Here is a 25,525-nt window from a genome sequence, read left to right as displayed (position 1 = left end):
CCAGGCTCCTCTATCCATGGGATCCTCCAGGCAAGAATGCTGCAGAGGCTTGCCATGCCCTCCAGGGGATCTTCCCGACCCAGGGATGGAACCTGTTTTTCCTGCATTGTAGACGGATTCTTTACCCCTGAGCTACTGGGTGGTTTTTCCAGTAGTCGTGCATAGATGTGAGTTGGACCGTAAAGAAGGCTGACCGCTGAAGAATTAATGCTTTTAAAATTGTGGTGTTGGAGAAGACTGTTGAGAGTCCCCTGGACTGCAAGCAGATCCAACCGGTTCTGAATATTCACTGGAAGGACCGATGCTGATGTTGCAGCTCCAATACTTGGGCCACCAGGTGCAAAGAGCTAACTGGAACAAAGACCTTGATGCTGAGAAAGACTGAAGACAAAAGGAGAAGAGGGTGATGGAATGAGATGCTTGGATGGCATCAGTGACTCAACGGACATGAATCTGAGGAAACTGGGAGATGCTGAAGGGAGGGAAGCCTGGCGTGCTGCAGTCCACGGGGTCACAGTCAGACACAACTGAGCAACTGAACCAACACAAGGCAAGAACCAGCACCGCGCAGAGCAGGTCCATGCAGAGGGCACCACCGGCCCAGGCCTGGGAACCATGAGCTCGCCGTGCGTGCCCACCAGGTCCTTCCCAGGAGCCCTTACAAACAGAAAATACCGTCCTTGTTCTCACCACGTCCAATTACAACTCCAGGAAAATCAAGACACAGACAAATTCTGTTTTCTATTGAAACTTATTATTTGCAGTAAAGAACCGCAAACTAGACGACTAAGAGTGGATACTCTTCAATAAGCCTTTCCCAACACACGAGACAGCCCCCTCTGGTCAGTGGTCCCCCATCAGGCACCCCTGCTGCCAGCTGAGCACGGAGACCCTGCGCGCTAGCAGCAGGGGGAACAGAGACCCCCAGCTCTGCCTGAGGGACAGAAGAGGGGAGAAGACGCAAGGGAGACGAAATAACTTAGGTGGACAACACCTGAGGGGCAGGGTGCCCGCTGCCCCCCGGGTGGTGGGCAGTTGGGGGCTCCTGGGAGGGAGGCCGCCCTCACCTGAGCTCCCAGCCGGTCTGCACTCCCGGGTGGGACACAGGCTGAGAGGAGGCAGGCAGCCCCAGGTCAGCGTGAGCAGGTCTGGGGTGCCCCCGCAGTGAGGGGCAACACGCCCGCCTCACGCCACAAGCAGAAGGCTTGACCCTTGGGCCCCAAACCATCTGAAGCTGTGCCAACCGGGAGGGAGGCCCTGACGAGGGGTGAGGTGGGGGGTGCTCCGGGGGCGGCAAGCCCCCCACCCCGCGGGAAGCAGGTGAGACAAGCAAGCAGCAGCACGGGGCCTGTGGCCTTCCCAAGGCTCTGGTCGGGTGGCACTGCTGTCTGGCACGGCGCACAGCGACATCTTTGGACCTGACTGCCCGCCCCCATGCCTCTCCTCCCAATGCGGGACGCCCGCCATGGTCCTTGGCCCCTTTTCCCACGGCACCCTGCAGACTGCGTCTTCAGAGCCTGTCTAGGGACACGCCCAGTGGCAGCCATGTCCTTCATGGAGCTTCAGACAGGGTTTTAATTCCAAGGTGAGCGGCCGGGCCAGGAGGGCACGGGGTGCCGGGCAGGGCTGGCAGTGCGGCAGGAGCACGCGCCCGGGGCTTCCATCACGCGGAGGCGGCTGGGCTGGGGCGCTGGGCGGCGGGCAGCAGGTGGACGAGACGCGGCGGCCAAACGCCCCTGCAGGGCCAGTGAGACCGTCCCCACCTGCAGGATTCTCAGAGGGACAGGATCTCAAAGTCTTCGTCTTCTGAGTCAAAGAATCTTTCCAGTCGCTCCGCGTCAGAAGAATCTAGAAAAAACGAGACAAAACCTCGGTAGACGCAGGCATGGGTCACTAAGTCTAGGGGGTGGGGCTGAAGGTCAAGTGCCTGAGGGCGCACAGGCCTCACCCTACGTCCCACCCGCATGCCCTGTGAGGAGCACGTCCTGCCCGGTGCCCGACTGTCAGGGCAGCCTGAATGTAGATGGGGGTCGGGGCACCCCAGACTGACCAGCTGGGGCACCCTGCTCCTGACGGGGTCCAAACAGGCAGCAGAGCCCAGCCCTGAGACTCAGGGACGAGGGCCCCCCCCGGAGGGCACCCAGCCACAGCAGGCGGGCCCCCTCTGCACAAGCTGCACTCATACTGGGAAGGCGCCCCCAGAACGACGGGCTGTGGGGACCGAGCCCCAGCGGCTGCTTCACTGCAGGAGGCCTAGCCTGTCCCGGCTCCCAGGAGCCCGGGGAGGGGGCATGAAGTGGACAGGCACAGTGTGCCCCCTGGGGGCCCCTCACAAAACCCCAGGGAGCTGCGCCTGGGGCTCAGGCCACAGGTCAGCAGAACAGGCCCTGGGGAGGCAGGGGAGGGCAGCATCAGGCAGACCACACCCCAGCACGAGACCCTGGGGCCTCTGGACTCACCTAAGGACAAGTTGAGGACGTCGGGACAGGCCAGGTGGGAAGGCTGCTGCTCCACCAGCTCAAACATGGGCAGGGCGCCTCCCAGCAGCGACAGCTGCCGGCAGACTGCGCGTCAGGCCACGGCGCAGGGAGGCCACGCGCAGGCGGGCCCCACCGGGCGGGCGGCCTTCCCAGGCGACCCCAGGGATGCGGATCCCAGGGGGTCTGCGACCACAGCAAGCATGACGGGGCATCCGGGGGCAGGCAGGGCACGCGCAGCCCCACACAGGGCGGGGCAGCTGAGCGGGGGGTGGACCCCAGACCCCCGACCAGCCTCCAACCCACGCCCCACGGGTCGGGAGGCACCACCAACCTTTCTCACTTGCTGACACCAGTCGTTAAAGTCATCCTCAGTCTTACAGAAGAACCCCTGCAACCAACACCCGCCATAAGCGGGGCTACCCGGCCCGCGGGCCCTCAGGTGCACCCTGGACATGCCGGGCCTGCCTTGCTGTCCAGCCGCGGTGCCGCCCCACCCCCCCCCCCCAAGCCCAGACGGTCTCAGACCCGGCCTTGTTCTGACGAGCTCACAGGCGGGCTCCTGCGAGACCCCCGCCGACGCCCCCCGGGGCCACGGGCCTCTGGCAGTGACCCAGAGCCCCTGGCAGTGCGTCTGGGGTCGCCCCTTCTCAGGACCGAATGCCTCGTGTCCACGGCTTGGGTGGCCAGTATGTTGTTCTGATTTCTAGGGGTCCCTGGCCTCCCGCAAACGTATTCTGAGCCAAACCAACCTTTCCCGCCTTGCCGTCAGAAGAGCGTGAACAAGGAGGTGCATTGTTAGGGCCCACCCGGCAGACACAGCAGCTCAGAAACTGAGCACGAAGCGCGCGGGGTGGGGAGCCCGCGGAGGGGCCGCGGCGAGGGGGGGGGCCGGGGCCGCTCTGCGCGCTTCTGGGCTCCGAACCGCCTGACGTCACGCTAAGCGCACGACGGTGAAATTACGGGGGCGGGGCCTCCCTCCTGCAGCAGCAGGACCGAGCCGATGGCGGGGCGCGGGGGACGCACCACGGCAATGGACGGGTCGAGCTCCGTGATGCTCATCCTGCCCGGCGGGTGCTGGCAATGGAAGCTCTCGTCCGGGATCGGGCAGCGGTCAGCGGCCGCCACGGCTGGCTGCGTGGTGTGGGGGTCCAGGTAGATGAGCTCCTCCCCTGGGTGGGCGCCGGGCGTCAGCGAGGGCAGGGCGGCCCCACTGCAGCCCCCAAAGCCACGCCGGCCTGGCGGAGGCGGCTTCGTGTCCAGTGGAGGGGCGGGGGGGCACCCTGAAGACCACCCACTTCCTTCAACCGCAGCAGACCCCCGCTCACCAACGTAGCCGATGAAGTAGTGGGCGCTGTTGGGCTTCCCTCCGATCACGCCCAGGGACTGGGGCATCCGGAAGCAGTGCTGCAGGGGGCAGGGCTGTGAGCAGGGGCTCCCTGCGGGGCTGTGAGCACAGCCTCACAGAGCGCGGCTCCCGAACCTGAGGCGCAGGTCCTTCGGGGGAGCCCCAGGCAGGGCGAAGGAGACGGCAGGGCAGCAAGCAGCTGCACACGGGGTCGGCCCAGCTGCAGGTGGGGTGGGCAGCTGTGGGGAGGAGCCGGCATGACCCGGGGGGGCAGAGAGGGGACAGCGGGGGGCTCCAGGAAGCAGCGGCCCCGGCCGCAGGAGGGGAGATGCCGGCACAGACCCACCTTGAGCGTGCCCGCGTAGGCCGCGTTGACGTCTGCCAGCCCCAGGCGCAGCGGGATGAGCAGCACCAAGGGTCTCCAGGGTGCCGCGCGCCCACCGCCCTCGGCCCCTGCCGGAAAGCCGTTGCAATGCCGCTCTGAGTCTGCGGGGAAGGCCTCGGCCCCTGCACAGGGAGGGCCGCTCCTGCATAACCTCCCTGCAAGAAGCAAACTGTTCTCAGGGGCTGAACGGGAGGAGGTGTGAGTCCACCGCCAACACACAGCTGTGAACAGTCCAGTGGGTCAAGCACAGCTCAGACCCGGAAACCGAGCCCAAGGTAACCCTGCCGCTACAGGGACAGACAGAGTGCGCGTCTCCTCCGTGTGCCCAGCTGGGAACTTTCACTGTGAAATACAGCGTACACACAAACCAGTGCGAGCGCCACTCGTGCGCCTCGGAAGCCACCAGCCAGGCGGACGCAGCACTGACCGCAGGCCCGGGGCCCCTCAGCAAGGGCAGCATCAAGCGGAAACGCTTCTCTCTTTTCCTCTGTCTAAGCACGCCCGCTAATCCCTCAGGGAACAGGTTTACTCCCGAGTTCAGTGCAGGAGACCCTCCAGCAGCCACAGGCACCCCAGGCACCCAGCCGTGGCTCCTGGACACCCTTCCCCACCAAGGGTGAGAGAATGCCAGGAGGGGGCGCTACGACAGCACACGCCTGGGCAGCCAGGAGCCGGCCAAGACTGGGACGGCGAGTCACGACCCAAAGGGAAAACACCTTAAATTAAAAAAAACACCCATGAATCTACTTGCTCACACAGTGCCAACAGACACCCAACGTAGGGATGTGTGCACTGGAGAGTCAGGCCCTACTGGGTACCTCTTCAGAGCCCATCAAACACCCTCTTGAGTCCACTCGCTAATCAGAAGGCGTCAGGGGTGCGTCCTGAGCAGGTGCCCCCAAACCCTCAGACGTTCCTGAGTGAGGAGCACCATGCAGCCGTCCCCGGTTGTTACTGGGGGCTCTGGAGAGCCCTGAGGAAGGGCTGGATGCAGGCGCCCGTCCACGCTGCTCCAGGGAGGGGCGTGTTCAGTCGCCAGCAGACGACGACCTGGACCCGCGGGCCTGTTAGTGCCGCCCCATAAACGCTGAAAGGACTTCAGGCGTCTCTCCCGTTGGCTGCCTGAGTCCTGTCCTTGGGTACGCCCGTGCTCTCGTGAGTAAAGTGCTCCTGAGTCTCCCAGCTGCTCCAGCAAAGTCACGGACCCGAGGACAGGGTCATGGAGCCCCCAGCCAGTCCATCGGAAGCACAAGTCCACCACCTGGACTCGCCCTGGGGTCTTCAGTGGGGGGGCGGGGGGGGGGTGTCGGGGGTTTCTGCAGGCCTGCAGACGGGCTCACAACTGAGCTGAACTGCAGCATGCCCAGCGGGTGTCGCGGAACTGCTGGGCTGGGAAAACCCACACACAGGAGTCGGCATCAGGCTCTCCCCTCCTGATTTCCAAACACAGATTTCTGGGCTTCTCCTTACCCCTGACACAGCTGCTGGTAACGTGCACACTGCCGCAGACAGCCAGCTCTAAAAGGTAGGCGTTCTACCTCACCTCCTTTTAAAACACTTTCTCTATATGCGTCTTTATTAACGCCGCGCTTCTGAAGGTCCTTCCGTCACTGTTACTGGCCCTCCCAGGCTCCTGGACTTCACTTCATTCCCTCACTGCTCACTGTGCCGTCACCAGCACTAAAGCTGTACACTCTTCCCTGAGTTTTGTACACGTCAGCTTCTGACACGTAACCTTTAAGCTTGACTTTTTCAACCCAAAAGCTGAGACAGAAAGCTTGACGTTTCTAGGCAGTTCAGATCCTGTCCTTTTTCCCTGCCTGCTCCGCATTAGCTCACGCTACCGCCCCGTGGACGCAGCTGCCCTGCTGCGCCATCTCTCAACTTTATCTGAGTTCTGCTTTGCCGACCAAGAGGCCCTTCTGTGAGGAGGACACCTTCCTGCTGGCGCGGGGTCCACCCACACCTGGCCCAAGACAGGAGCAGCTTGCGCACCCCACACGGCCCGCCCCACACCCTCTGACAGGTCCCTGCCTGTGGGTTCCAGCCCCATTTACACTGTCAGCGTGTCTGAAGTCTGCTCTTCCCTCAGTGACGACAGTCAGACCACGTCTTTGCCTCCAGACCTTGTGAACCCAGGTGCTCCTCGGAATTCTAAACCTCTCACAGCGTCTGGGGGCCAGGAAGACGCAGTGGCATTCCTCATGGGGCATCAGAGCGCACGCAGGCCCAGCACATGGGCACCGAAAACTCCACCCCAGACGCAGAAGCAGGGCGCCCAGCGCCCTCCTGCCCTGCCCAATGCCGTGCGAGGGCCCTCAGCCCGGAGCCCACTCACTTACTGATATCCGCCATCACCACTGTGTTGTCCATTGCCACGTGCACAGCCAGGGCGCTCCAGGTGTCGAAGACAGCCAGCTTCCTACCGGGGAGGGGAGGACACCCCGATGACCTCCCCGGCTCGAGCCTCCTGGCCTCTGCCAGCTGCAGCTGTGCAGGGGAGGTCGCGCAAGGACCCGTTCAGGGAGCCACTTCCCAATCAGGCCAGCACACGGGCACGAGTCAGAAGCCCAGCCCAGGCCTTGCCCAGCCTGAGGCAGCCCGGCCACCCCAATCAACCCAGCCTGTGCCCCCGACACGCCGAGCTAACAGCACAGTGGGAGGCGCCGTGCTGGGTGGGCGCCTGTGGTGGAGGAGTCATGGCCCGAGAGAAGGGGGCTCTGTCTAATCTGGGGGCTCTGCAGGGGCTCCCAGGACCCAGGTGGACACACCCTCACTAAAAACAGATTCTGACTCCTAAGACCACTCGGCACGGTGACCTCTGAGGACCCTTCTGAGGGTCCTGAAAAGGCCCAGAGAGCGAGAGACCCCTCATTTCCTTCAGCAGCAGAGACCCGGGCGAGTCTGAGCACCCCAGGCACATACTTGAGGACTTGGGCGACGGTGTTGGGCCCGTACCACTGGCCAATGGACTTGCCCTCGCCGACTCCCATTTGTGCTGCAGGAAACAGCTGGTTAGAGACCCTCACCCCATCGCGTCCCAAAACGCCTCCCACTCCCCGTCCCAGAGGCCGTGCGGGCCGTGTGGCCCGGGAACGCTGGCCGGGAAGCCTGCCTCACGGGAGCTCCTGCCTGGTGCCAGGATGCGCCACCGCCGCCCGCAGGGACACCCTTCTCTTCAAGGTGCACCCCCCTCGGACCTCAACCCTAGCCCCTTCAGGGGAGCGGACTGAGGCGGAGCTCAGGTCGGTGAGCACAGAGCTCCGCCCCCTGCACGTGGGCGGAGGCAGGACGCGACAAGCTGGCCAAGACTGCGCGGCGTCTGGACAGGCAGTGCCGCCGTCGCGGGGCGCTGAGGAGCAGCCTGCGAGGCCTGCAAGCTGCTGTCCACCAACGCCAGGCTGACAGCACGTGAGCTCGGGCAGAGAACCGCACAGAATCCCAGCTCTCACAACAGAGGTGCCCTCGAGGCCCACGCCCGACGTGCCGCGCCCCCCACCTATCTGGTGGATGGAGTAGCAGCTGTCCTTCCTGTCCAGGAACGCCTGCAGGACGCTGCAGTAGCTGTCCGGCTGCCTCTTCCGCTGCGTCCACCTCCAGTCTATGGGGGACAGACACACAAGTTCAGTTTCCCCAAACACAGGCAAGAAGCCGCCGTGGTCATAAAGCTCTCACAACACAGGTGGTGCCCACACTTCCCGAGAAACTCCCCCAGCGGGAGAACCGCATTCTTCAGGGTTTCAAACATACACACGCCAACACATCAAAGCAGACGCACACAGAAACGGAGACTGCCTCAGTGCTTTAGAAACGACTTCTGAAACACAAACGCTTACAAGCGTCGTCAGAGCCGCTTTCTTTAATCCACGGAAACTTCTCGGTCGTTACAAAGAAAACCCCAAAGCCCCGGAGTGCACGGGGATGCCCCCTGCCCCCCGAGAACGCGCTGACTCGCAGAGACTCACCGCGGCCCAGGTGCCGGCACACCAGGGCCTGGGCGAAGATCATCTGTCCGCACCTCAGCATGCAGCCCCAGCCCGTGTCCGAGGTGGGGCCAGTGCCCCCTGCCGTGGAGGGGGAGAGAGGCGCGCACGTCAGACCCAGGCCGGGCCCCCGGGGCTCACCGCGCCCGCCGAGGGAAGTGCCCTCACTCCCCTCGTTAGGGGACAATGTGTGAACAAGTCTCAGAGAAACAGAACGCCTAGACACACGCGAAGAGACCTCAGCCTCAAGAGTGATGCAAAGTGGGAGCGGCGTCCCCAGGTGTGCGACAGGCCCCGGGGCTCCCAGACGCACAGCGGACACAGCCTGCCGCGGAGGGCGGGCTCAGAGCGGGCCGAGTGCCTGCAGCCGCAATCGCGGCAGCACGCGGGTCGCCCCACCGCGCACGGTGGTCTCGTGCTGCGGTCAGCGGCACAGACCATGGCTGGGAGAGCCTCCGAGCACCCCCGATGGCCGCTCACGCAGGCTGCCACCAGCTACCCTTCCCTAGGGCTCAGACAGCGCCGCCCGCCTAGTGGCTCCAGCCCCATCGGGGCCCAGCAGGAGCAAGAGAGGGCCTGAGGTGTCTGACAAGCCTGCGGCAGGACGCAGCCCCGGGACAGGGAGGCGACCCGGCTCCCGAGCTCTGGGGACAGACGGCAGCCCCCTGAGGAGGGAGCTGATGGAGACTGGCCTCCAGGGACACAGCGAGGAGCCCCGCCTTGCCCTTCAGGGCCTACAACCAAGAGCGGGACCCGCCAGGGCAGCTGAGGGGTGCGACCAGGGCTTCCCAGCGCCCAACCCATAGCGCCGCCAGCTCCAACCCGGGCCCAGCGCGGAGGCTCGGGGCCTCCAGGAGCAGAGGCGGCCTCGGCACCAAGAGGGGCCACGCGCTTCCTGCCGCGCTCCGCTCTGCACTGCCAACAGCAGGCGTGGCTCATCGCCAGGCCCCAGGGAGCAAGCGTGGCTCACTGTCGAAAGCGTCCCCGGGGCGGCAGGACCAGCCCCGAGCTCTGCAGCCAGAAGGCTGCGGTCGAGCTCTGCAGCCAGAAGGCTGCCTGAGGGCGACACCAGGGACAAGCCCTGGCGCTGAGCTCTGTGCTTCCTGCTCAAAGCACTCGCTGCAGCAGGCGGTACTCACCGATGGCCGGGAAGTTCTTTCTGTACGTGAACCAGAGTCTCGATGCCACATCGGCCAAGATCTCGTCCTTTTCTAGAGGGTGAGAGAAGGAACACGCACACACGGCAGTAAGCGCCCAGGCCTGTGTCTCGGGAAGTCACAGACAACTCACCACCATGCCGCTTTCTGCAGGAGAGGAGGGCAGCTCGGCGGGGCCATACCTGTGAGGACACTGTACTTCCTCCCCAGGATCCAGACAGGCTCCGAGGTCTCAGGGAAATCCTCAAACTCAGCGAATCGGAGCGTGTCGTAGGTCAGGGTAGCTATGGAAACCAAAGACACACTCTGATAGCCGTTTCCTGATTTTATAAACAAGGATCAGAGATCACGCACAGCGTCTCTGTACAGAGAGCCCACGTGGAGTTCGGGGTCTCTGCACGGCCACCACATGAAGAAGGGGGTGCTTGGCGCTGGGCAGCAGGGGCCAGGCCCAGGCACAAAGGGGTGGGAGGAGTGGCCCGCACAGCAGACGGGCCACCTGCAGTGCACGGGGCGCGGGTTTGATGCCCGGGCCAGGAAGATCCCCTGGAGAAGGCATGGCTACCCACTCTGGCGTTCCCGCATGGAGAACTCCACAGACACAGGGAACTGGCGCCTACAGTCCCCGAGGCCACAAAGAGTCGGACGTGACCGAGCGACTAACACATCAAGCCCCTAACTGTTTCAGACTCGAACCTAAAAGACAAACAGACGGGCCCAGACCTCCATCTCTGCACGTGGGGCTGGTCTGGACAAGCACACGAGGCGGAGCAGGAGCAGTCTGGCCAGGCCACCCAACCCGGCACGGTGCCACTCCAGACAGCAGCGTGGGGCCCCGGGGCTGCGGGCGCCCTGGAACCCGGGGTGCACCCTCCACTTCCCGCGGAGCTGCGTATGCACCGTGTCCACCTGCGGCCCATCTCGCGGCTTCAGAGAAGCCGGAGCCCCGCGGACACCCTCCCTCTGCCCTGGGCTCCCAACACAGCAGCTCATCCACCGCCCACGGGGCGAGGCCCATGGGGCATCCTGGGCACCCCGCTCCCGGCTGCCGCCTCACCAGCTCCAACAGCGCCCCCACCCCGTCCACATGCACCTCCACTCAGCTCTCCGGAAAATCAAAGACATGGAATGAGCTTCTCCCACACTTGATTTTATTTTTCAATAACAGCCCTACCTTTTGGTAAACAACAATTTACTAAAACAAACAATCCAAAGCCCACAAAACGTAAAGCATCAGCTGCAGCCTCGTGCCTCCTTGCAGAAGCCGTCTGTGCCAACTCACCTGCGTTTCTTTGTCCGGAGTCCTGGCGCCTCACAGCGTCCTGCCCACACCCCCAGCCCCAGGAAAGGCGGGCAGAGGGGCGCAGGTCCCTGTGGGGCACCCACGGCTGGGGGTGCCCGGGCACACAGTCAGCCTCTGGGTGGGGAAAGCTCCTCACCCATCACCCAGAACACGTCCCTGCAGCACAGCTGGGACGCAGCCCTGAGCCCTTCCTGAGAAGGGTTCACGAGAGGCCCGCAGACAAAGGGCTCCAAGGTTGGCGTGCGTCACCAACATCAAGGACAGAGGCACGCGCTCTACCAGCCCTGAAGGGCTTCACTGCTGCTCAGCCAACCTGCGCTCCCAGGGCTGCGGCCAGCGCTCGTGACGCCACACGCCGGCAGCAAGAGAGGCCGTGTGCTCAGCGCACCAGGAACCCCCAACGCCAGAGCCAGCTCTGCCTCCTGCCCATCGCCCGAAACCCCATGGGCACAGAGGGGCCCTGCGCCTCCACAGCAGCTGCCAAGGACCCGGGCGAGGCTGCCCTGCTCTGAGGGCCTGCCTTGTCCGTGTGTCCCCCGCGTCCGCCAGGCTGGCTTGCAATCAAGGATTAATAATTTAACCTCCAAGGTTCTCTCTGGCCCTTTCCACACAGAGTTGTTTGTTTGTGCACGTGATTATAAAAACCTAGCAGGAATGAGCTGCAGTTCTGTCTTCTCAAAGAGAGAACATATCTGCATCTCTGCCTATGGAAGCCGTCTCCACATCTTCAGAGAACACGGCTGCCTCAGACCTCAAGGCTGACACACCTGTGGACTCACGCCTGCCACGATGACTCCAAGGGTGCGGCGCCAACAGGACCTGTCTGATCTCAGCCCACAGCGCTGCAGGGCAGTGGCGCTCACCCTGCAGGCCCGCAGCCAGAACCCGAGGCAGCCCTGCCTACTAAGCCCTGGAGCACTCTGAGGACAGCGGGGCACGCACACATCAGAGGGCCCTGGGGTGCGCCGGAGACGCCAGCTTCCAGCGAGGTGAGCAAGAAAAGGGGGCGCGGCTGCTCTGAACGCCAGTGACAGCAGCGCCCACGGTGGGCGGGCTCTCACCCGAGAAGGGGCGCACGAGGAAGCAGGCACGGCTCTCAGGGTAAGGCGCCGGCTTTACAGGCAACACAGCCAACTTCAGAGGAAAGGGGAAACACGTGTCCTCCCTGTTAACACGTCACCGAGTCCCCCGCTGTGACTCACAACATTACAGGCTGGGCAGCCTCGCAGTCTTCACTGCCTGAGGTTCCTGAAGGGACCACATGGGCAGAAAGCCGCCAGGGGTCCCGCAGTCCACACCTCCCGCTCCTCCTGGAGGCGGGACCCTTCTGGAGCACAGGTCACGGCTCCTGTGACATCGGCCTAGGACACCCCAGGCCCAGCTCCCCTCTCTGCACCCTGCGGAGCGCCCAGTGGTCTCAGCCCACACCCTTCTCCCCTATGGCAGTTAACTCGCTGGCAAAGCAGGAGCCAAAGAGAGAATGGATCAGCATGTTCAACAAGGCCCTGGTCCTCCCAGGGCGGCGCAGGGAGGGCAGCACACCCATCTCCACAGTCCGAGCTGCGACACCCGGGCCAACGTCCTCCAGAATCAGCCCGGCCACCCAGGTGACCTGACAAGCCCTGGCCCCAAGAACAGGCCCGCCCCCGGCGCCAGCATGGAGTCCGCGGACCTGCAGCTGTGGCCAGAGGGGCAGAGCCAAGGGCTTCTCAGCCTGGGGGGTACGGGCCAACCCTCCTGCCCCCGACACCCGCCACAAGCCCCTGGCAACCCCTGACCTGAGGCTCAGCCTCTGCAGTGAAGGAAGGACAGACCTCTCTGAATTCCAGTCACTTCTGCTGTTCAACTTTCTATTGAGATCAGACTCTGGAAACAGAGAACCCACCTGCTGGCCAACACACGACTCACAATTCCGAGCCTCCGTTTGTTCACCCAGGAACGAGGGCGAGCGGCCAACTCTGCCCTCAGGACCCCAGCCCGGCTCTCAGCACCTCTGGGCCCCTCCCCGTGAGCTCAGGCCGTAAGGCGTGTCCAAGGAAACTCAACCGCCCTCTGCGAGCTGAACGCCACTGCTCCTCGTTTTCAGTACTGATTTAGCCCAAATGTGTTCCGTGCGTCTGGAGGGCAGAACACGAGGTCAGCAAAGACTGCAATGGAAACCCCGACACCTTCCATTTTTATATGAACCTTCACAATCACTAAGCCTCAAGCAGCCCGATCCACAAGAGGAGTCCATCCTCAGAAGTTCCTACACTGACTCGTCCTCAGACTGACCGGCTCCACCAGCTGAGGACCAGCAGCCTCCACACTCGGCCCGGAGGCCGCCTCGTCTCACAACACAGACCCTCAAGGGGAACCGTGGGATCCTCATCTATGAAGCTCACACACCTCCTGAGCTAAAAGGAGCCTCACTTCCCAAAGAATGCCAGTCTCCAGATGCTCGGGCAGTGACTCTGATTTGAAGAAGACACAGGAGAAGCAAGACATGCACTGTCCTCTTTGAGAAAGGCTTTTAGAAGCATTTTTTTCCACCCAGTCACCTCTCCCTCCCAAGGGTGTCCCTGATCTCACCAGGAAGAGAAAGCAGAAAGTCCACTAATAGGATGGCAATTCTATTTTTAAATGTTTCAATTTAACGCTATTAACATGATTGAAAAATAGCAAACTGTGCTCAATAAACGTAACCAGGTAACTTAGTCTCAATTACACGGTAACCCAACCAGGGAAAAGCACAAAAAATAATGCACGATTAGAATTCTTTAGAGCTTAGTGTAATGTACCACACTTCAAAGACGTTTTCCCAAAATGTGTATGTTTCTGAAAGATTATATTTTATAAACACGTGTTATACCTTATAAACACGTGTTATGTATGCTTTTAGAATAAAACCAAAAGACGGGTCCTCCCTTCTTTTCTTCCACGAAAATGCTTATATTTAAAATAACGAGTTTGCAAGTAGTTAGTTTTTTTCAAATCCCAAATCGTTTATATGAAAATGCTGGCACTGGAAGGACTGATGCTGAAGCTCCAGTACTTTGGCCCCTGATGCAAAGAGCCGACTCATTAGAAAAGAGCCTGGTGCTGGAAAGATTGAAGGCAGGAGGAGAGGGGATGACAGAGGATGAGATGGTTGGATGGCATCACCGACTCGATGGACATGACTTTCACCAAGCTCCGGGAGTTGCTGATGGACAGGGAAGCCTGGCTTGATGCAGTCCACGGGGCCACAAAGAGTGGGACACGACTGAGCAACTGAACAACAGTTCTCAATGAGAAAAGGAAGCAAGGGAAGGAGATCAATGGGAGGAAAGAAAAGCTGGAACTTTAGGGGCACCAGGACACTGCCCAGGCCACTTTAGTGAACACACCAGAGAGAAGGGACTCCAGCCAGCCTTCAGTGAGCCTGACCGCCCTCCTCACCCCCTACACGTTACACCAACACGCGGATTTCCATCACACACAAACCCTGCAGCCCGGGAACACCAACAGGACAGGCCCGTGTGCATCCCCAGCAACTCAAGTTCTGCTTCTTCCATCACCAACCACCCGTCAGACACAGGCAAAGCCCAGAGATGAAGCGCCAGACACCAACTCTGTCCTCAAGGAGCCGACAGCATGTCCAGTTCAGTGCCAACCAGAGCGGGCTGTGAGGACAGGCCTGGGGTCTGCCTGCTGCCCGCAGCCCGGCAGCAGCCCTGGGCATCCAGCCCTGCCTCCCCTCCCACTCAGGCCCTTAGAGACCTTGCCCAGACCGGCCCCACACACTTCTACCTCCAGCCCAGGCCTCGGCCCTCAGCTCCAGGCCCGCAGACCCGAGGCCCCTTGGACGATATGACACGGACGTCCAGCAGGCGCCTCACTCTCAGCCCCTGCAAGACCCCCCTCCTAACACCTCCCTAGCAGGCAGAGCTTCCCGGGCCTCCCTGCATCTCCCAGCTCAGGCCACAGACCGCGGCATTTCAAACCCCTTCCAACGCGCGGCTGGCCTGCACACTTCCCACCACCACAGTCCTCCTGCCCCGACCTGCAGAGGCACCAGATTTCAACCCCCTCTCCCCACGAGAACCCAGCCCTCCAGGTTCGCGCCTGGCTCACTGTTGCAGCCTCCTGACGGGCCGCCTGCTCCTCTGCAGCAGAGCAGCCAGTGCGAGTCACGTTACTCCTCCTTGAAAAAGCCCCCAAAGCAGCCCCGTCCCACTCACATGCCCACGAGCCAACAAGGCCCATGACCAGACCTTGTCGCTGCCCCGCCTTCAGTTCGCTCACTCCCACCCACTGCGCCCGGGCCACTGGTCGCTGCCGGAGCAGGCCACATGCCCTTCCCCCTGCACTGCTTTTGAGTCCCAGTCAAAACTGGCTGCCTCTGTGGTGAGATCTTTCTAGGCCATCCTGGTGATTCCAACTCCCTCCTGCTGGGCCCACAGCACTCTCCCACGAGCCACACTGTGGGTGTCACGTCTAACATGTCAGTCAGGACACACTTTTTATCTATTTCGTTCACTTCTCTAGTCCCAAGAGGTAGAACAATGCCCGACACAAACCCACACTCACTAATAAACACAGCTATTGAACGGATGACTGTAAAAACCACCAGAACTGCATAACGTTTGGCCAGGAAGGCAGAACCTGTAAGGACTCCAGAAATCAGGGCAGGCTGGACATTAATGATCCCAAAGGACGCACAGCATCAGGTCATAAAGAAAACTGACCCACACACCCTAGAGTCACAGACGTTTCTGTCAGCATCAGCAGAGGCCTTCATATGCAAACATCTCTGCTTTGAAGCAGGGATCAGGGTTCCATGAAGGCTCCATCATGTGGCTGCTCTTAACTTGAACAGGAAGGCTTCCACGTTCAAGGTAAAACGACCACCATAAACTGTGCCTTCCACCCTAACCGAGTCTCTCAAGGGATGGTCTTAGTAAGTAAATAATTCTCTTTCTTCCCCCATCCAGGGGCGTAGTCCTTTTTGTTTTAAACAGCTTCACAACACATCTGGCTAACATCGCATTTTGGGAATCACGGCTACCATCTCCTTCTACTACTTAACACGTTGAACTGACAAGATGCCACAAATCACTGAAATATTGGCCATAAAGGTTTATGTCACAGCTTCCAAACTCAGAGTCCAGTAAATGCCCATTGCAGCTGCTGTCCAGGAAGAGAAAAATGAAGCAAAAACAATGTCATCCAGGATGACAGGGGGAATTAAGCCAGAGGAGAGTCTATTCCGTTGGGAGGGTTCTTAACACAGATCAGTTCCTACAGATTTTATAAGAGTAACCCTGCTGTGGGATGGAAAAAGAAGGCCTTTCAAGATGTAAGAATGCTTTCAAGGATACTGGACAAAGATCCCCAACAGCGTGCCAGCAAAAATTAAAGAAGTGTCCGCTCCGCAGCAGAAACACAATGAAAAGAGACGGAAACAGCACACACACACAGATACAGACACACGGATGCGCGCACACCCTCCCAACCCAGTCCCCACACACTCTGCATTGCTGTGAAGCTCCCAAGAAGTTGAAACACGATGAGGCGGAGTCAGTCTGTCCTTTCAATCACGGGGAACGCTAGGATCATTTATTGGTTACTGAATTTGAAGAAGAAAACGTGTGCGTTGTGAGTACTGAAGCATGCCGCTCGCCTGCAGCCCAGACACGGAACTTTGTGAGAGCTGAAGTTTCCCCTTCTTAACTCCGGGCGGGGGTGGGGGGGACAAAAGCTTCCCGCCGCCGCGTCAGAAACCGGCTTCGCCGGCCCCGCCGCACCGCCCGGCGCCCCCGCCCGCGCCCCGCGCCGCCCCTGCTCGTCCCGGCCGCCCTCGGGCCCCCGGGAGCGGCCGCCGGGGCGCCAGATACGCCGACCCTGACCGGGCTGTCAGCCCCGCGCCGGCCGCCCAGGGATGCCGCCCGCGCCCCGCGCCGCCTCAGGCCCGCGCCCCGCCCCGCGCCGCGCCGGCGAGGCCGCAGCCCAGGCGCCGGCGCGCAGCGGCTCGGCGAGGGCCTCCCCGGCGGACCCGCGCCCCGCCGGCCCTCACCTGCGTCCATCTTCGCTCCAGGGCCGCCGACTGAGCGCGGCGTCGCTCCGACGGCTCCGCAGCGCGACGCGACGGGCCGCCGCCCGGGCCAATCCGGGTCGCGCGGCGCGGGCGCGGGCGGGGCCGGAAGTGCGGGTAGGAAGTGCGCGGCCGCGGCGCCGCCGCCATCTTGGCGTACGGCGCGCCCGGCGTGGCGGCCTGGGCCCGCGCGCTCGGCCTCCCGGCGGCCTGCGTCGCGCCCCCGGGAATCCCCGCGGCGTCCCGCCGCGGCCGCGGAGGCCGGCGCTAGAGAGCCGCAGGGCGCCGGGGCGGGCGGCGGGCCGGCAGCGCGCGCGCGCCCGCCGGGGCGGCCATCTTGCCGTACGGACGCGCCCCGGGCGCCATGTCGCCGGCGGGCGCCGCAGGCCCGGGGCGCCCCCGCCCACCCCCGGCCCCGCGCGTCTCGGGCGGCGCCCCTCCTGGCGCCGGGGCCCTCGGGCGCGCCGAGAGCCGGGCCGGGCGGCCGGGCGGCGGGCGGCCGGGCGCCGCCATCTTGCCGTACGGCGGGGGCCGCGGGGCCGGCTCCCACGTCCCGCAGCCGTGTCGCCGCGCGCCCTCCCCTCGGGGCGGTCCCGCTCGGGGCTCGGCGCGGCTAGACGAGGGCCGGAGCCTGGCGGCGGCCCGAGGCCCGAGATGGTGATCTGCTGCGCGGCCGCGAACTGCTCCAACCGGCAGGGCAAGGGGGAGAAGCGCGCCGTCTCTTTCCACAGGTAAGCGGGCTCCGCCCGCCGCCGCCGGCCCGCCGCCCGCGCGGCCCGCCGGCCACGCCCCCGCCCGGCCCGGGCCGGCCCGACCCGGCCCGGCCCGGCCCTGCGGGGCGAGCGATGCGGCGCGGCCCGGCCGGACGCTGGGGCGCTTGGGGCGCCGGCCCCGCGAGTGAGTCAGCGCGGCGCTGTGTGACCTTGGCCCGCCGGCGTCTCTGGGCCGGGCGCCTCGGGCCACCGCGGCCCCCGGAGCCCGCGACCCTCAGCCGGTCGTAGGCCGCCGGGTGCCCTGAGCCGCCGGGGCTCGGGCCGCCGCCGCCAGGCTCCGGAGACGGTGCGCGCGGGGGACGCATTTCCTCGGCGCGGCCGTCTTCTCGCGCCCGCGGTCACTTTGCTGCCGTTTCCGTCGCGGGGAGCCCGCCTGGACCTCTGGATCGGGACGAGGCCGAGCGAACGCACCCCGCGCCCCGGGGACTGACGCGCGCCCGGACTCTGTGTCCTGGAGGCCCTCCGGACGGCCCCGGGTCCCGGGGGGCGCCCGGCCGCGTGCTGCCGGCTCGGCCCGCACCCGCCGGGGCGCCGCTGCTAGTCGTGGCGCCGCGGAGGGTGACCCGGGACAGGGTGGGGGTCGGCCTTGTTTCTGGCCTGGCCCGCTCCGGGAAGGCGCTGGGACTCAGCCCCTTTCAGCGAGTGGTTTTCTGGGACCTCCCCGCCTGCACTATCAGAACGTGAGCAGAAGAACCTCTGCCCGAACAGCCTCCCGCCGCAGACTTTTCTCTTTGCTGTTTCAGGGGGATGTTTGTTTCCAGTACCTGCACGACGGCTCTTTAGAGTCTCACTGGAAGTTGAAGTTGGTTAGCGCTAAGTCTCAAATCGTCACAGTCTATTAAGATAGTAACAGGTTATTGCAGATGTCAGCTCTCTGCTTTCTCAAGTTCTCTCCAGGGCCAGTAGTTTTCTCACCTGGGAACTGGGGTTGGGGCGAGAGTCTTAGGGTAATGGACTCTCGATGCAATGAGGATATTCAGAAGGTCGGAGTGGTTGGGACTTGCTGAGGAGTTGGTATTCCAGCAGCCCACCCCCCACTCGCCGCCGGGCCTGGTCCCACGGCGCTCAGGTGGGTTCGATGGCCTCAGGTGTGGCGAACAGCCGTCCAGAGAGGCCGCACCACCCCCACACTCGCATGTGCAGTTTCACTAGAGTTTTCTAAATAGAGATCTTGCCTGAATGAAGAAAAAGTTTATTAAGTATCTTTCGGGGGCTGGTTGCTTTTTAAAGGCAGTGGTGTTACTCCTGGTGGTAGACGTGTGCTGGGAGCGCAGCGCCCCCTCTCAGAGCTGTCTCACACCCTCGGCTCCGTGAGTGAGCCGCAGCTGGGGCACCCTGGGGTGGAGTGCTCTCCTGGCCTCTTGCCCCCATCTCTGTTGGCTGACACCAGACCTGGCTTCTAAATGGAGGGGGGGGGGAGGCGGTGCCCATGGGCAGGCATCCTTCCTCCTCTTGGCATCCAGAGTCCGGCATCCCAGCTCACCAGGAGGGCTGGCCTGCTGGGAGCTTCTAGGAACTACTTCCTGGAGCCTTCCTGCTGTCACGATGCCGTCCGGCTTTGTCTCCCAGCACTCTGTGTCCCTGCAGGTTGTTTACCGCAGCCTAGGAGGAGGCATTCGCCTTCACCTCTGATTTGCCCCGTGGACTCTAGCTCCTTAAGGGTAGGCAGTGTGTGTCTCATCTTTCTGTTCCACTGAAAAGTTGCAAGTACAGTGTGTTTCTTAGATCTTTACTAAGTTTGTAAATGGGAAAGTCAGTACAGGTCTGGGTATTTGTAAAAACTGTTGTTCTCCTGTTATAGTTGATAGTATTAGGGGGAGGCATTTTAATGATTTTTTTTGTAATTTGTTGTTTGTCCTGCAGATTCCCCCTAAAGGACTCAAAGCGTCTGATGCAGTGGTTGAAGGCTGTTCAGAGGGATAACTGGACCCCCACTAAGTACTCTTTCCTCTGCAGTGAGCACTTCACCAAAGACAGCTTCTCCAAGAGACTGGAGGACCAGCACCGCCTGCTCAAGCCCACGGCCGTGCCGTCCATCTTCCACCTGGCAGAGAAGAAAAGGGGGGCTGGAGGCCATGGCCGCCCCCGGAGAAGGGACACCGGGAAGGCCTCGGCGGGTCTGAGGGCACAGGCGAGTGACCCTGTGGACGGGAAGGCAGCTGCAGGGTCACCGTCGTCGTCAAGTGCAAGCCCGATGGCCAAGCCGGAGCCCCGCAAGCTGAAGCGGGCCACTCCGCAGGGCCGAACCACGGCCAGGGCCGCCCGGGAGACCGCTGGTCAGGAGCGGGAGCGGCAGCCTCTGGAAGGATGCGCAGAGGACGGTCCGGCCTCCGCCGCCACCTCCGGCAGCCAGGGAGAAGCCGGCACAGGGGCCGTGGATGCTGGCGAAGAGGGCGCTACCCCCGCTGACGGCGGCCTGGTGGACAGGAGCGGCGTTTCCGCGGACGACTTCACGCCCCCGGGCTCTGGGGCCTGCAAGTTCATCGGGTCGCTTCACTCCTATAGCTTTTCCTCCAAGCATGCCCGAGAGAGGCCGGCTGTCCCCCGGGAGCCCGTGGAGCGGAAGCGGCTGAGGAGAGATGCCGAGCCTGGCTGCAGCGGGAGCAGCCCCGGGCCGGAGAAGGGGCCGGCGCAGAGCCCTCCGCGCGCCTGCCCCTCGGCGAGCTCGTCGCTCACGGCCACGCCGCAGAAGCCAGCCCAGGGCGCCTCGGCGCCTCCCACCGACGTGACCCCGAAGCCGGCGGCCGAGGCCGTCCAGAGCGAGCACAGCGATGCCAGCCCCATGTCCATCAACGAGGTCATCCTGTCGGCATCGGGCGCCTGCAAGCTCATCGACTCTCTGCACTCCTACTGCTTCTCCTCCCGCCAGAGCAAGAGCCAAGTGTGCTGCCTGCGGGAGCAGGTGGAGAAGAAGAACGGCGAGCTGCGGACCCTGCGGCAGCGGGTCAGCCGCTCGGACAGCCAGGTGCGCGAGCTGCGCCAGAAGCTGGACCAGCTGCGGAGGCTGAGCCTCCCTCACCTGAGCAGCCTGCTGCCCCCTGGTCGCGGTCAGTACCTGAGCCCCGGCCCAGGGGCCCCCGTGCGCTGTCTCCAGGCCCCTCCGGAGGGACGGGAGCCGGGGTGGCAGCTGTAGCTGAGGGCTTTAGGCAGCGCGGAAGGAGGCGCGGGAGACCCAGGACCGCCGGGAGGGGCCTGGCCAGGGAGGCCCTTCCGCGCACACCGCAGGCAGAGTCCTGGGGGATTGGGTCTGAGTGTAAGTTAAGACAGAACTTAGCCTGCTAGAGAGATGAGAAGAGCGTCTAAATCAGAGGGGGGTCCTTTCCGGTTGCCTTGTGATGACTATCCCAGCCGTTAGGTGGTTTTGAATGTTAATACTAGCCTTAAAATTTCGAAAGCCTATTGAAGAAGAGTACGTTCTAGTAAGAACAATACAGAAATCTGTAGCCCAAGAAACGGTGAAGACTCCACTTTCCCGTTTGGGCTTCCCAGGCGGCTAGACTACTTTCTATGCTTTTGTTTATGTGTCTTTGCCTCCATACAAATAGGCTGAAGGTGTATTTCATATGTCAGCACTTACGTCTCTGCTTTCCCTCCTTCGTGTACCCTTGTTTCTTGGAGAATTTGCTCCGAGCGTAGTGTCTCTTGCCCGTTCAGTGTTTGAAGGTGGAAACCATTTTCCTCTCACGTTGTGCATTTAGTCTGAGTCCTGTTTGTCCCCCAGGTTGCCACTAACTGCAGGTGAGGAAAGGCTGAGTGTGACACAGGCTCCTCACGGACTAACCCCCCCCACCGCTGCCCCCCCAGAGCAACAGCCACAAATGAGCAAAACCCAAACCCATCCTGATGCACTGGTCAGAGTTGCACACTGCATTCTCTCCTAGTGTTTTAAAGCGGTTTTGTAGTTTCTCGTACCTAGTAACTACTTTCTGGTACTTTTTCTGTTCTTCTTGGTCGAAGGGCCCTAAGTCTGTCACTGTAGACGGTCACAAGTCTTTCCAAGCCGCCTGCATTGATGAAGCCTCTGTTGTTTCTTCTTCTTCATTCTTCCTCATTTCTTTCTGCTCTCTTACGTTCATGGCTTTTCTGCTCAGGAGGGCAGTGCTGACTCAGTGAGACAGTGCACGTCTCCCGTCCTGCAGGTGAGGCTGGCCCCTCCTGTCGCTGTGGCTCTGCGCCACACACCTGCCCCCCGCTGCTTTCTGGGCGGTTGGTTTCTAAAGCATTTGTAACTTTAGCCTTGATTCCCTCTTTAACCTGCGTTATTCAGGAGGGTGCCATGGTTTTTCAGGTACATAGCCTGGGGGAAGGGAACTGATTTTTGTTTTATTGTTCAGGGCCAGTGCTTTGGCAACCTTAGAGAATCTTCTGAGGTTTCACGGAGGTCCAGTACAGTCTGTGTGTGACCGCCTCACTGAGCCTCCCCCGCAGGGAGAAGAACTTGTGCGCTCCCCAGGCTGGTTACATGGTTCTTGTTGGCACTGGATCTAGCTTATCTCATTGGTCAGCTGCTCTGTTTCCTAACTTATTGTATCCACTGCTCTGGGTTTCTGAGAAGGGAGGGAGGTCTCTTGCTGCTTCTTGAAACTCTTTCCAGTTTCACCTGCATTTATTAGACATGTGAGTGTGCCTGCCTGTTATCAAACAGAAAAGCCAGTTTTGTCCCATTTAAAGTTTTATTTATTTATCTCCTTATTTTCAAACTTTTTCTATGCCTTTATTTTGTAGCTATATTTTAACTCAACTTGAGAGCCATTTTATATAGTAACAATACAGTTACAACTGGGAAGATTGGTAAATTGAAACTTGGACCTGCTTCTTCACCCTTTAATCTGTTAGGCTTTCCGCGCTGGTGGGTGACTGCCTGCGTTCGTCCTGTCTTTCTGTAAATGCTTGAGTGAGTCGGCTCCCAGCCTCCCTCCCGCCCAGGTGCCAGCCTTGTCTGGTCTGAGCGCCGCACCTGCGTATCCCCATCACACACCCGTAGCTAGATGCGCGCATGCGTCATCACACACCCGTAGCTAGACCGTATGCGCGTGTCCCCATCACACACCCGCAGCTAGATGCATGTATGCGTCGTGCCGGTTACTGTACTCACCACTGTTCATCATCAGCGATTTTGCCCTTTTGGGGGGAAACAGTTAATGATCTGAGGGGACCCGCTCCCGTGACAGTGACATTTTGAGAGGAGTCGAGTTTGAGACGCCCCTCAGGTCTGGAGCCAGAGAGCCAGCACCCAGCCGCTTAAAGTGGCACCCGAGTGTCTGCAGTGTCGGGTAGAAGGTGTTGCAGAAAGGGGGTGCTCAGCTGGGCTGCAGCAGCTCCAACCAGAGTGGAGGAACGATGGCTGCCTTGGCCACATGGGGTCACTGGTGACCAGTCTTCTTGGACTGGTGTGGACAGACCTGGGTGGGGACCTAGTGAAGGGAGGGGGGGGCCACTGAGGGTGGCTAGGGACGAGGCTCTAAGAGAGTTAGCCTTGAGGGGCCTGGGGAAAGTGGGCAGCAGCTGGGAGGGAGCCTGGCTCCACAGGGAAGTTTTGAGGAAGAGCCTTGAGGACCGAAAAGAACAGGCTGGGCCTGGGGGAGGGGCTGCAGGAGGCGCTGGGGGAGGGGGGCCTCGGGGGTGGGGCAAGCACCAGGGAGAGGGGTCTGGGGAGGGGAGCCCCAAGGGGGGAGCACCAAGGAGGGGGTCCTGGGGAGGGGAGCATCAGGGAGAGGGGCCTGGGGAGGGGAGCATTAGGGGGAGGGGAGCCCCAAGGGGGGAGCACCAGGAAGGAGAGCCCCGGGGGGGTGGGCCTGGGGAGGGGAGCATTGTGAGGGGGGAGCACCAGGGGGGGAGCACCAGGAGGGGTAGGGAGGGGAGGGGGGCCTGGGGAGGGGAGCAGGTGCCCCGAGCCCCAACCTGCGAGCTCTCCTGCTGTCCCCCAGACCGGCTGCTCTCCCGACTGTTCATCAGTGCAGGGTTCTTCAGTCGTTTTGCAGGGATTCTCTGTTGAAGGGACTGGACTGCGCACGTGTTTATTCAGTCCTTCATCTTCAGCCAGGCCCCCTCTTTTGGGCAGAACACCCATGACAGCAGCCGGGCCACTGGGGCTGCAGTTTCTGGGTCTGGGAAGCTTGCCCCCGAGAAGCTGCTGTTGAGTGGCGTTCCCACAGAACGGGCTCTCTTGCCGAGCCCAGGCTTGCTCTAGGTGTGCGGCCGCACCAGGCGCGTTGCAGGTGTTTCTGTGACCTAGCGAGGACGAGCGTTTTCCCACGCTCATCCTGTCTCTGCCCGGCCCTGACCATGCTGCTCGCACCTTGCTCGCTGGCTGACCTGTGAGTGTCCCCACAGACAGGGATGTCCGCTGTCGAATGTGACTCAGCTCTGCCCTCAGGTCAGTAATTTAGTACTTGCCGCAAATATATCTGAGTTTTTTTCCTATTCTTTTGTTCCTTATACATACAATTCTTGAATTAATTTGGAGTTTTAAAAGCTTTTATTGTGGAAATCTTGAACATGGACAGATGAAACAGAAAAGTATAATAACCCCGCTGAACCAGCTTCCCACCCCAGCTTCTACGTTTATCAGTATTCTGATAATCTTATTTCATCTGTATTTCTATCTCCTCCCTGCCTTCCATTGATTATGTTCTAATGAGTGAAAATCACTCTATCATGTCTCTTTGCGACCCCGTGGAGTATACAGTCCTGGAATTCTCCAGGCCAGAATACTGGAGTGGGCAGCCTTTACCTTCTCCAGGGAATCGTCCCAACCCAGGGATTGAACACAGGTCTCCCACATTGCAGGCAGATTCTTTTATCAGCTGAGACACCAGGGAAGCCCTATTTTTTAATAGTTTGGGTTTTTGCTTTTAAGGAAAGTTTTAGATTAACAGAAAAATTAACAGACAATACAGGAATTCCCCCCTCCCCGCCATTTCCCTACTGCTAACATCTCACATTTCCACTTGAGCTAGGGGTTCACTCATTACTAGTTATGAGCCCATACTCTGATATGTTGTTATTAACTAAGTCCCATAGGTTACATTCGGAGAAGGCAATGGCACCCCACTCCAGTACTCTTGCCTGGAAAATCCCATGGGCGGAGGAGCCTGGTAGGCTGAAGTCCATGGGGTCGCTAAGAGTCGGATACGACTGAGCGACTTCACTTTCACTTTTCACTTCCATGCATTGGAGAAGGAAATGGCAACCGACTCCAAAGTTCTTGCCTGGAGAATCACAGGGACCCGGGAGCCTGGTGGGCTGCCGTCTATGGGGTTGCACAGAGTCCGACACGACTGAAGTGACTTAGCATAGGTTACATTTAGGTTGACTGTCTTATATTTGAGGTTTTTATTTTTTTAACACTGACAGACTTGTTAACAAAAAAGAATATCTTTCAAAGACACAAATCTCAAGAGGATCTTACTTAAGACCAACTCTGTAGAAGAAAACAAAATATTGGACGGATAGAAATTTTGGAATTTCGGACCATTGAAGGTGAATCTGTGCTCCACAGAAAACACAGTGGGGAAGAGACAGAAAGGCATATTTTAAATGAGTACAAATGCAGGAGCACCCAGCCTTGCCCTGGTGAGGGCCTGGCGGAAGGCGAGCACGGTAGGCCGCTCGGCCAGGGTCCAGGCACGCCCCGGGGATGCTTGGGCAGGTCGGCCCGCGGGACGCCTCCTGCTTGGAGTTTGACGAGTGCATAAGTGTCCTCAGGACAGCGGTGCAGAGTCGTGTCCCTGTGCTGAAGCCCTGCCTGCCTGTTCATGCCGCCCCTCCCAGCCCCTGCAGCCACTATCTTAGGACTGTCTGTAGCTTTGCCTCTTCAGGAGGGTCCCGACTCTGGGAGGGACAGATGCTGTGAACGAGAGCACGCAGCCTCCTCAGGTCGGCTTCTTTCACTCAGCAGTTTGTGTGGAGAGTTCCTCTGTGTCTTTTTATGGCCTGATAGCTCATTTCTTTTTTATCATTGTTGTGCCTTTTTTTGTATTGAGTTAAAATACAAACACCAAAAATTCACCGTAACAGCGTGTGAGCCTTCAGTGCAGTGGCG

At 61.0% G+C, this 25,525-nt stretch overlaps 2 protein-coding genes across 7 annotated transcripts in view; one reads left to right on the top strand and one right to left on the bottom strand.

Moving 5' to 3' along the window:
* Positions 1-735: 735 nt before the first annotated feature.
* ATG4B (autophagy related 4B cysteine peptidase) lies at positions 736-16,843 on the bottom strand. 3 transcript variants are annotated; one of them, XM_045166211.1, is made up of 13 exons: positions 16,691-16,843; positions 9,533-9,634; positions 9,333-9,404; positions 8,176-8,274; positions 7,710-7,811; positions 7,136-7,208; positions 6,553-6,632; positions 4,172-4,365; positions 3,806-3,884; positions 3,504-3,649; positions 2,812-2,868; positions 2,460-2,663; positions 736-1,848 (listed from the first exon to the last, which is right to left on the bottom strand). In XM_045166211.1, exons 1-12 carry the CDS (start codon positions 16,698-16,700, stop codon positions 2,460-2,462), a joined length of 1,218 nt encoding a protein of 405 aa, XP_045022146.1. In that variant the 5' UTR covers positions 16,701-16,843; the 3' UTR covers positions 736-1,848. The 3 variants fall into 3 exon arrangements, with proteins under 3 accessions (XP_045022146.1, XP_025145119.3, XP_045022147.1); XM_025289334.3 differs by having other exon boundaries at positions 2,460-2,553; positions 16,691-16,842; XM_045166212.1 differs by lacking the exon at positions 16,691-16,843 and adding an exon at positions 10,633-10,770.
* Positions 16,844-17,199: 356 nt separating this feature from the next.
* The window catches only part of THAP4 (THAP domain containing 4), a 35,473-nt gene continuing 27,147 nt past the window's right edge, over positions 17,200-25,525 (top strand). Inside the window, exons 1-2 of one of the 4 annotated variants that reach the window (XM_025289331.3) lie at positions 17,200-17,439; positions 19,345-20,528. In XM_025289331.3, coding sequence (XP_025145116.2) covers positions 17,363-17,439; positions 19,345-20,528 — 1,261 coding nt within the window. In that variant the 5' untranslated portion in view covers positions 17,200-17,362. Of the gene's footprint in view, positions 17,440-17,516; positions 17,606-17,720; positions 18,162-18,317; positions 19,143-19,344; positions 20,529-25,525 lie in introns of those variants that run through there. The other 3 variants (XM_025289332.2, XM_025289333.2, XM_006077115.3) reach the window with 3 other exon arrangements.

The sequence above is a fragment of the Bubalus bubalis genome, chromosome 6 (assembly GCF_019923935.1).
Source record: "Bubalus bubalis isolate 160015118507 breed Murrah chromosome 6, NDDB_SH_1, whole genome shotgun sequence".
In the NCBI taxonomy this organism is placed as follows: domain Eukaryota; kingdom Metazoa; phylum Chordata; class Mammalia; order Artiodactyla; family Bovidae; genus Bubalus; species Bubalus bubalis.
Note: the sequence above shows the minus strand (reverse complement) of the source record. Positions and strands in the feature narration are given on the sequence as shown.

Bases quoted from the DNA above. Each gene is read 5' to 3' on its own strand.
- ATG4B (XM_045166211.1), bottom strand. The intron at 9,405-9,532 runs GTATGGCCCCGC...CTCACCCTCTAG, and splicing joins GAAGTACAGTGTCCTCACAG to AAAAGGACGAGATCTTGGCC. The intron at 7,812-8,175 runs GTGAGTCTCTGC...TGTCCCCCATAG, and splicing joins GTGCCGGCACCTGGGCCGCG to ACTGGAGGTGGACGCAGCGG.